Below are 11,210 nucleotides of genomic sequence, written 5' to 3'. Positions count from 1 at the left end.
TCTTACGAAATATGGTTTTCTAGGCTTTTTTTCTTCATCTTCTTATATTTTGTCCTGTGTAAAAGTGAAATTCCCTCTACCATAATCGAGTTTGTTATGTTAAATTCATAAGTTAGGATTGTTCTGTAAAAGATAGTTGCTCAACAAATTCTGAATAAACACTTGTTCTGGAATAAGTGTTGTCCTCGAAAAATATACAGTAAATTACAAACTGATTCTGTAGAGTTCATCACGGGTAGTTGTTTGGTTAGCGTGTGGCAAATGTTCACATGAGGGTTCTGTACCCGTAATTTTATTTTTTTGAATCAATAAATATTATTTGTAGTTTTCGTAATAACAAAACGGTCCCATGGTCTAGTGGTCAGGACATTGGACTCTGAATCCAGTAACCCGAGTTCAAGTCTCGGTGGGACCTTTGTTTTGCTTTTTGGAGAACGAGTAAGACGATTGACCTAACTGTTTAGAAAAGCCATAAAGACGTAGGAGCAAGTTGTCTCACCCCAAAACAATGCAGTTTCTCTAGGGTTTCTCTAATATGAGAAAACATGTTTTAAAGGCTAATGTACGACCACCAATTTATGACGCTCGTCCGCCGAGGCTATTGGACGACCGCCAATTTATGAAGCACGTCCGCCGTAAAAAAACACCATGCAGGAAAAATTTTCCGATGATTCATCGAGTGACCGCAAGGTAAATGCCTGTCAACCGCCATTAAACCTGCGTTCTGTAGGTTTGTAACCAAGAAAACAGCGGACGACCGTAAATACCGATTGACCGGCGACGAGTTTTCAAATTTTTTTAAAATCACTCCGGAATATCGCGAGCGACCGGACTTCATCTGTCCCGGCCGTTCAAAACCCATAACGGCTAGTTTTTGCCTAAAATTTATATGAACTCATCTATACTTCATTAATTAATGATGGATTTTCACCTTTGCAAAAACCATCTATGAACATTGAAATCAATCTTCTACCTCCCGGGTGATAAAAGTTCTTCTTTCTCTCATTTATAACCCCTAAAGTGCCCTAGTTTGAGATCCCTTTGAGAGGATTTAGGATCATTGCTATAATCTTTATTTTGAGAGAGATCTTGTTAATATTGAGTGTTGTTTTAAGCCTAATAAGAGGCTAAGAGAGCTTTTATTTTTCTTGATTCTACTCAAAGCAATAGTGGTGTGGTGAGAGAGATTAAATTCCCAGCTTTAGTTTGTAAGAAGCCTTCTGATCGCTTGGTGTGGCATCGGAATTTTTAGTGGAGTTCGCCGGGGAGACAAACTTGCAAGTGGAGTAGGCGTTCGTGGAGAAGCTTTGAACCACTGTAAATCGATCGCGTCATCTCTATTGGCTCTCTATTCTCTCTCGTGTTGTGATTGGTAATATCGTTACTCATCTTTTATTATGCAGAATTAACCAGGATTGTCTGTTTTTAGCTATAGACTCATTAAAATAATTTTTTAATTACCCAATTCACCCCCTCCCCCACTCTCCTGGGTCGTCCTTTGGGATTTTAGGAAAGTAAAGAGGGAAAAAAAATTGGTTTTGCGCTGGAGAGAAAAAGTGAAAAGTGAGGGTTGGGCGCAGCGAAGATAAGGTTGTGCAAGGTGTAAGCCCTTGTAGTCCCGTATTTTTAAAAAAAATGTTGTACAAACCACACAATAGGATAATCCAAACCGTACATTTGATGGAAGACAACGTAAATAGGTTGTTCCCCAAAAATCATTTCCATAGGATGATCGTAGCCCTCGAGTCTATAGATGTTTCATAATATGCAGTTCCACCATAGATCAGAGGGCTAGGATCATCCTGTAGTAATGACTTTTTGCGTACACCCTATTTACGTTGTGGCCCATCAAATGGACAGTTTGGATCATCCTATTGTCCGATCCATACAATATATGTTGAAAAATAAGGGACTATAAGGGCTTACACCATATAAAAACTCTGGTAACATTGGCATGCGACCATTTTTTTGGTAACAAAGTCTGGACCATCTTTGGCAATCTGTCGTGCTTGCGTCCACTGATCTAGTGGGCCACCCACTAGTCTAGCCACGGTCAAGCTTTACTACTGACTGAGTACTTCCCTATATGTTATGAAGTATTGATCCAGTCTGATTCTTGCCAGCGATCACATGTCTAACCCATTTCCCTTGGTCCCACGCTCATAAGATGATCCTGCCTACAAAGAGTGTTGCTACAGCCTTCCCTAAACATTGCTTGAATGTCACTTAAACCTTAGCCATTTTTAACAATGTTTACCAAGGTATCAAATAGAAGTAAACGAAGCTAGATCAAATAGGAAAACACTTACAAACCGGATTTAGTTGGGAAAATAAAGACAGAAGTGGATGTATAGAAAGTTTACACTAATATTATTTAGTCACTCATATTATTGAGTCAAAATTCCGGGCCATTGCATAGGATTAGTGACGCTGTATAAAGTCGCCACTAGATTAAATCTTTAGTGGCGACTAAAAAGTCTTTTCACTAAAATCTAATTATTAGTGGCGACCTATATTTCGTCATCGGAAAAAGATTTTCCATCAGACCATTTTAGTGGCGACTTATGAAAAGTTGTCACTAATATTATTCCCGAAATGTTTAGTGACAAGACAAATATTGTCGCTATATTTAGGCAATTACATAGGATTAGGGATGAGATATAATGTTGCCACTAAATTATAATCTTTAGTGGCAAGAAGTTTTCAATTAGCGACAAGATAAGAAGTCGCCACTAATGTATTAAATTTAGTGGCGAAGGTGTTTTTCTCGTCACTAAAAACTTGTTATGAGTCGCCACTAAAAAAATCGCCACGAATGGCCCAATTTCTTCTAGTGTATACATGCATTCAATGTTTGTTTAGAGATAAAGAAGCAAGCAACATGGTCATTCAAGCTATCTTCTTGGACGACATTGTAGTTTCTAGGAAATGATCAAAGAAAAATTGATGCAGTAGAAGATATCTGTAACTGCATGTATATACAAAGATCTGTAAAATTTGAATTCCTTTCTTAGAATTAAAAATTTTTCCATTGAAACTTTGTATCAATTTATCGCAATGAAAGTATATATGTTATTTCTGCATTGTAGGAGACAAATGTAGTTGGGAAAACCTAACGTAATTTTTTTTAAAATGGTAAATAACGATAAAATTATTAAAGGAAGATTGAGATGGGATCCGATAGATTTTGAATGATTTTCCTTTAGAATCGTCTCTCTAAGGCTAGGGTTCTCTGGTGTGCTTCTCAAGGTAGACAAAACCGAATAGGGGAAGGGATAACTGTGCATAGACAAGCCAATGAACCTTGCGCTAGGGGTGCAACTCGGGTCGGGTTCAACCCGAAAAAAGTCAGGTTAGTTCGGGTACGGGTTGAGTTTTCCCAACCCAGGTTGGGTTTGGGCCGGGTTCAGGTTGAGGGTTTGAGCAACCCGACCAGAGTGAAACCCGACATTTTTTTATCGAATTTTTTTTTGTAAGCGTAAAAACTCAGGTTGTGTCGGGTTGGAAATCGGGTCGGGTCTGGTTCGGGTCAGAAAAATGGGTTCCTTGGGCCAGGTTGGGTTGACCTCAACCTCCCCTACCTTGTGCACATTGGGCAGAGGCAACTGCCCAACCAAGCCACCAGCGCCCACCAAAGGTGTTGCATATGCAACCCTATGCACATAAGGGCAGGGGCAATTGTCGGACCAAGCAAGGAGTTCTCTCCCAACCAATCCATGCTCACAAAGTGCAAGGTGCAACCACAAGTCATCATCCCTACTGCCATGGCATTGCACTCTGCCATGGCCTTACGCCCAGGGTCTTTGCAAGCCAACCTACGTGCCCCCCAATAGTCCTAAGGCAACAACATAGCCACGCTAGGATCATTATAATTGCTCGGTATTTGTGCTCTCGATATGTTTGCTTGCGAGGGAACCCATGCCAAACCCAACTAGAACAACCCTGTGTTACGGTAAGTGCGGGCCTGCCTAGGTGGAACCCAGCCTGGCATGGGACTAGGTGGAACCCAGCCTGGCATGAAGCAGGTTTAAAGGGCTTAGCCTAACCCGTTCCATTATCTCTAGAGCTTTTGGCGCATTGGTTAGGTACCTACCACACTGCTACCAAAAGGCAGGGCAATCCAGAAGTGCCCGGAAAAAGTGTTGTGGCAACATACTTCTGAAGACACAACAAAACGAGGCCATTTGTGATGGGAGTGGGGGCTCACGGCTGAGGCATTCTAGTGCAACATGTATGGCAGCTAACTCAGCATTTCATGCTAGTACCAACACATTAAGGTGGACTATCACTTTGGTAGAAATTAGTTGGCAATGGTAATCTTCATATCTACCAATAGCCTGCCGGTGAGTTATAATAAGGCGCCATTTAGTGTTGATTGGCACAAATTTCTCCATTAATTTATAGCAGCCAGCACAGAATCTCCCAATTTAGAAAAAAGATAATCTCCATGATCTTTTTCTCAAAATTAAGAGATCTTCTCTTGATTTAGGAAAGATTTGCATATGGGCAACAAGGCTATATTGTATATAAATAACTCCCAAACCAACAAAAAACCAAGCCCTTTCAGTTTCAGCATCCAAAAGCTCTTCATTTTAACCAAAGGGAATGGAGATCAGCCCCATCTTCTTCCTCCTTAGTCCCCTCACTTTCCTTCTCTTGTTCTATCCTTCTTCCTCATTGGTGAATATAAATGATGCACAAACAATCCAAGAAATGTGCAAACAAACAGAGAATTCCAGCCTATGCGTCTCTTCGCTTGAATCCGATACTCGGAGCAACACCGCAAATCCCCATGAACTTGCAAGGATTTCAATGCAATTGGCACTAGTAAATGGCTCTAGTGTTTCCTCCTACATCTCTCAGTTGGAGAAACAGGCCACCCAACCAGACATGAAGACTTGCCTTGCCTACTGCACCCAACAGTACGAAGATCATGTCCTCTTTGCCCTCAATGAGGCTCTGGGTAAATTCGATTCTCATGAAAATAATTTCGCAATTCGCTTGGTTTCGGGTTGTGTATCTTCAATTGTAGCATGTGAGGACTGTTTTAAAGAAACAACGCCCGTGCTGGAATCACCATTATCACAAAGGAATGAAGTTCAAAGTCACCTGTGTGGTATTTCATGTGATTTGATGCTTCAGCTTATTGAATGATTTGTCATTCTTTACTGTTTTTTCTACACCCCTTATTCTGCTCATGATATTGTTGGGTTCTCTTTGTTTACTCATCCATTGCTTTTCATGGGAAGTTAGTGACTATTTGTTTTTTGGAGGACCATGGTTTTATGTACTTTTTTTAAGAATGTGAATCATAGTAAAGAGAAAGAGGGACATTTAGGCCATGTTTAGCTGTCGTGAAAGTTTTTTTTCCATGGAATACTAGTTTATCAAGTGGTGGGAGAGGGACAATGGGGGTCCAAGAGGGAGAGAATCAAGAGGGAATGTTTGACCGGCATGAATGTCTTTTTTCCATGGAATATTAGTTTATCACGTTGTGAGAGTCTGAGAGAGGTAAAAGGAGGATGGGAGAGGGAGAGAATTGAGAGGGCATTAGTGAGGTGAGGGTGAAGTCCCAGGAAAATTAGGGAAAGAAAAACTCTACTCAAAATAGAGTTTTTGTTTTCCTTATTTTTAAAACTCTTCGCACCAACTCCTCACTCATGCCCCCCTTTAGGGCACGTTTGGATTAGGGACCAGAGCCCTACATCATCCTCTTCAAATTTAATTTAATAATTTCAAGTTGTAAGCAAGTACTATAGATGAAATAAACTATATGAGGAAGTCTGGATTGAAGGGAGCCCTTGCAAATCAGAGGTGAAAGGGCTCCCTCATTAGCTGCACATCACCATCATGTTTTCCTATTGGCTGCACATCACCATCATGCATTAATAACAGCTGAAAAGTCAAACATGATGGTGATGTGCAGCCAATGAGGGAGCCCTTTCACCTCTTTTTTGCAAGGGCTCTCTGCAATCTAGAATTCCCCAAACTATATATGTAAAGATAGAACCACAGCCTAAAATTCCTTAACATCCCACAAAAAAAAAACAGTGTTTTCAAAATTTTAGAGATTTTGCCTTCCTCGGCTCTCTTTCTCTCTCAAATTATATTTACTTCATATTTTCCTAATGCCCTCTCTGGATTGGAGGATTTTTTTATAAAAGTTTGGAAAGGAAAAATATTTGTAAATTTTCTTGCTTTTTTTTTACACACAATTACGATTGCTTGAACACGGCCCATTCAATTTTTACATATAAGGACTTTCAATTCATGATAATATTCCTAAAAATTAACCACAACCATATCTTTCCCTCTAAATTATAGAAAGAGAATTTTCCTAAAAAAGATTACTCCGTCAAAAATGTTTTTCTTGCAATTCAAACTGCCTAATATGGACTGCAAAAGTTATTAAACAATAGACATAAATATCCAAAATAATGCCTGATAATATGGTAAGCGCACCCCCCTGCTCTCTCTCAACCCAAAAATATAATTGTTTCATATTGCCCTATATGAATTACTTCAGAATATATAAATATCCGACATAAATACCCAAAATTATCCCTCAATAATTGGGGTTTCTATCTATGTATAATGTTACCAAAGTTAAAATCAAAACAATCTTCTTCTACAACTTTGTAAATCTTCACATACTATAGTCAATCTGGACAGTTTATCTAACAGGTGATACAGCAGATTAGCCATGGTATAAATATATTCAAATTGAGTCATCTTAACCATCTGTTCAATGGCCTTCAATCGAATGGATAGGACCGTTTAAATGCTTCAAGCTCTTGCCATGAAACCAAACACAGGAACATGCTTTCCCTGACTAGACTTTCTGAGAGAATAAAACCCAACAAAGCCACTCAAAAACTGACATTCAAACCTACTTCAACAATCCTAGCTAATTCACAGATCATCCATTACACCACTCAACAAGATTCTCATTTGGGTTTTCCAATTCAAACCAACCAGCTGCCAAAGTCCTTGCAAACCTCCACAAGAACCCAATTTCAGAACCACGTTTTCCTTCTCAGATCTTCTACTAATCTACATGAAGTTAGAAAAATGCATGGACTTTTGTTGGTTAGTGGTTTTATCAACCCAAATAGTAGTATGGAGTTGGGGTCACAACTTGTGTACATTTATGTTAGACTTGACAGTCTCCAAGAAGCTCTGCTTGTGTTTAACCAACTGCCCAAAAGGACAGTTTTTGCATGGAATTCAATACTTAAAGGTTTGATCAATGTGGGTCAGTTCTCAGAAACAATTGAATTTTATCACTTGATGCTGAAAGAAGATCTGATACCTGATAATTTCACTTACCCACTCGTTCTAAAGGCATGTTCTGGATTATGTGCACTAGAACAAGGCAAACAGATCCAAGAATTGATAAAATTCAATGAAATCCATCACAAAATGAAACCCAATATTTTTGTGGAATGCGCCATGATTGACATGTTTGCCAAATGTGGCAGCTTGAATGAAGCGCGCCGAATATTTGATAAAATGTCTCAGAGAGATTTGGTGTCATGGGGTGCAATGGTTTGTGGTACTGTCCAAGATGGAGACTGGTATGAAGCTTTGAGTCTGTTTAGAAGGATGAGATTAGAAGGTTTTAGTCCTGATTCAGATACCATAGCGACCGTTCTTCCTGCCTGTAGTAGATTGGGAGCTCTGCAACATGGAATGGGATTACATAGTTTTGCTATAAGGATTGGAGTAGATAGTGATTTGTATGTTTCTAATGCTTTGATTGATATGTACTGTAAGTGTGGAAATACCCATGAAGCCCGCTGGATTTTTCGTGGTATGGAGATTAAAGATGTAGTCAGTTGGAGTAGCTTGATTTCTGGTCATTCACAGAATTTTGAGTATAATGAAAGTTTGGACTTGTATCTTGAGATGAAGGGTTCAAATATAAGACCCAATTCTGTTGTGATTGCCAGCGTTCTTCCCGGGTTTGCTGATTTGAAACTAATCAAACAAGGAAAGGAGATTCATAACTATGTCATAAAACATGGATTTCAGTATGATGTATTTGTTGCAAGTGCATTGGTAGATATGTATGCGAAATTTGGGTCCCTTAACAAAGCAGAATTCATCTTCGAGATTACTTATGATAGAGACATTGTGATGTGGAATTCAATGATCGCAGTGTATGCTTTCGCTGGAGATTTTGATTCAGCCTTCAGGATATTGCAGAGATTCCACACATCAAAATTTCATCCGAACTCTATAACCATTATGAGTGTCCTTCCACTATGTACCCGTTTGGCTGCGCTTAGACATGGAAAGGAAATACATGGCTACACATTTAGAAGTGGTCTGAGCTCTGTAGTTTCTGTTGAGAATTCGATTATAGATATGTACTGTAAATGTGGGTACCTAGAACTTGGAAGGAAGGTTTTTGAAAATATGGTTGATAAGGATATTGTGACATATAACACAATCATTGATGCACTTGGGATGCATGGACATGAAATTCAGGCTTTTTCTATATTCAATCAGATGAAGAAAGAAAGAATTAAACCTGATAAAATCACCTTTATTGCACTCTTATCAGCTTGTAGTCATGGGGGACTAGTTGATAGTGGTTGGTTCTTTTATAATTCCATGATTGATGGGTATGGTATTGTTCCAGAGATGGAACATTATTCATGTATGGTAGACCTTCTTGGTAGATCAGGGCACCTTGAAGATGCATGGGAATTTATAAGAAAAATGCCGGTGGAACCGGGTATTGATGTGTTAGGAAGCCTACTTGGAGCTTGTAGGGTTCATAAGAAGATCAAGCTTGCTGAGGTTGTTGCGGAGTTGATTTTTAGTAAGAATCTGGACGATCCGGGGTATTATGTTCTTTTATCTAATATATATGCTTCTGTAGGGAGATGGGCAGATGTAATGAAGGTTAGAACAATGATAAAAGAGAAGGGTTTGATAAAGAAACCTGGGAATAGTTGGATTCAGGTGGGATGTTCTGTTCACTTATTTATTGCAAGAGATAGATCTCATTTGGAATTCGATAGAATACGTAAAATTCTGAAGAGTTTGAGTTTGCAAATGAAGGATGAAGGCTACATTCCTGATATAAGTTTTGTTTTACATGATTTGGCAGGGAATGATGAAGAATTTGCATCTGTTGATAGAAACAGACTCTATGTATGACATGGAATTTTTTTATTAAATTTTCCTTCCAGTAAAAATATGAAAAAAAAAATTATTTAAGTTTTCAACATGGTTAGCAGGTATGGGTGGCAATTCTTAATATATAATATAGTTTATCTGAAATTCTTTGTTGGGACAGTCATTAGAAAGAATTACTCATTTACTGGAATCAGTTGCTGGAAAAGTAATAACCTTGCAAATCATTTGTGATGAAACTCCTTGAGAATTTTCTGGTCTAGCAGTTGGTGAAAGCCATTTTGCTTTTGTTCAGAAACCTGCACAGGATATAGTATAAAACATTGAGAATCTATTCCTGCTAAATTTTGTAGAGGCCCCCTTTAATTGTTTCAAACCTCTGTCCATGATTTGTTATAAAAGTTTTGGATTGGGAAACAAGAAATTCACATATTATAGATCCTGTAAAAACCGTAGTGACACTGTGGGAGCCTCTATAGATCGGAGGGTTAGAATCATCCTATGGAGATGATTAATAGGGTACTCCCTATTAAACGTTGTGGCCCATCAAATGAAACGTTAGGATCATCCTAAGAAATGGGCCTTGTGAAACAACTAATTACTTCAAAAGCTTAAAGCTGTTAGAGTTGGTGCTAATTAATCATTTATACTTAAATAGGCCCCAATCTACTTCTTGAAATTCTCATATACGAGGAAAGTGTTCCTAAGCAATAGCTTATGTAAGCTTATCTAAGCTATAGCTCAAAAACACATGTGACCCCATATATTTTGGGGATCCAGAGCATTCATTTGGAAGGCCCTTCCATGGATAGTGTGTGTACCAAAAATCAGCCTTATAGGATTATCGTAACCCAATCAAAGGTGGAGTGGGAAATGGACAGACACTGTGTGTGATTGGTTCTGCCCATTTTTTCCCTCAGTAGATGGCAGGGTTAGGATGATCCTATACGGCTGATTTTTGGTACACACCCTCTCCATGGAAGGGCCTTCCAAATGAATGCTTTGGATCCCCAAAATATGTGGGGCCAAATGTGTTTTTGAGCTATAGCTTAAGAACACTTTCCTCATCCCTGAATTCCAAAGAGAATCCGTACCTTTTTTTACCCTGAATTTATCTTGGAAGTGGAGGCTGCACCTTAAACTTTATAGTGAACGAAAAGAGTTATAAGAGGGGAATATACCGTCTTACCCCTAAACCCAAAAAAGAGAAATTATATAATGCCCGACCGTGAGATTATAAAGGGCGGGTAGGGACAAAACCTGCTGCCTTGGTTTTTGAACCAAGAAAAAGTCAACAAAAGGGCTTTCTCTTGGATTAAAATCCAAGGGAGAGATGGTTTTCTTTCTTTGCCCTTTATAATCCCACGGTCGGCCACCATATATGTTCTCCCAAAAAAAGAATCCACTACTCACAACAGATACTTGGAATGCCTAAAGCATACATCTTGTAGCATAAACTCTTCCTTTTTCTTTTTCTTTTTGTGAAAATTGGCAAATTGGTGATCACCCTTCCTACCTTCTCCTACTCAATTGCTCATCCCTTCTTCCCCTTTCTTGCTTACCTTTTATCTGTCCTCTTACTTTTCAGTGATTGAAACATGCTAGAAAACATTATAGGGGTGCAACTCGGGTCGGCTTGAGGCCAACCCTAGACCAGTCCGAGATAGCATTCACTCAACCCTAACCTGAACCGAGCCTTGGGATGAGGATGGTCAACCCTAACCCAATCCGCTATCTCGCAAACCTAACTCAACCTGCTATCTCACAAACCTAACCCAGCCCATCTAATCTGAAATCAGGCCGGGTTTTCATGTTGGGTTTGGGTTCACCTTGGCCAAATAGAAAAATACAAGAAAAAAGAAAATCAAGATAAAATTAGAGAACGGAGGTCGGGTTCGAGTCAGGTTGGGTTGCCAAGGCCTCGACCCTAACCCAACTCGAAACTAAATTGGGTTGGCTTTCACTGACCCTAACCCTTCGCAACCCGAGGAAATGGCCATCTAACCCAAACCAAATTCGGGTTGAACATGTCGGGTTTAGTTTGAGCCCGACCCAAGTCGCAC

At 39.3% G+C, this 11,210-nt stretch overlaps 2 protein-coding genes and 1 non-coding gene across 3 annotated transcripts; all 3 read left to right on the top strand.

Moving 5' to 3' along the window:
- Window positions 1-343: 343 nt before the first annotated feature.
- Window positions 344-415, top strand: TRNAQ-CUG (transfer RNA glutamine (anticodon CUG)). The gene has a single exon. It is a non-coding gene; the product is annotated as a tRNA-Gln (tRNA).
- Window positions 416-4,605: 4,190 nt separating this feature from the next.
- LOC143881242 (putative invertase inhibitor) lies at window positions 4,606-5,154 on the top strand. The gene has a single exon (XM_077384231.1). The coding sequence runs from the start codon at window positions 4,606-4,608 to the stop codon at window positions 5,152-5,154; it is 549 nt and encodes a 182-aa protein (XP_077240346.1).
- Window positions 5,155-6,640: 1,486 nt separating this feature from the next.
- On the top strand, window positions 6,641-9,256 carry LOC143880773 (putative pentatricopeptide repeat-containing protein At3g01580). The gene has a single exon (XM_077383750.1). The coding sequence runs from the start codon at window positions 6,820-6,822 to the stop codon at window positions 9,169-9,171; it is 2,352 nt and encodes a 783-aa protein (XP_077239865.1). The 5' UTR covers window positions 6,641-6,819; the 3' UTR covers window positions 9,172-9,256.
- The last annotated feature ends 1,954 nt before the right edge of the window (window positions 9,257-11,210 follow it).

The sequence above is a fragment of the Tasmannia lanceolata genome, unplaced genomic scaffold (assembly GCF_043159265.1).
Source record: "Tasmannia lanceolata isolate RefF3 unplaced genomic scaffold, GAP_Taslan_0.1 ptg000007l, whole genome shotgun sequence".
Classification (NCBI taxonomy): Eukaryota; Viridiplantae; Streptophyta; class Magnoliopsida; order Canellales; family Winteraceae; genus Tasmannia; species Tasmannia lanceolata.
This window is presented reverse-complemented; position numbering and strand designations above follow the sequence as displayed.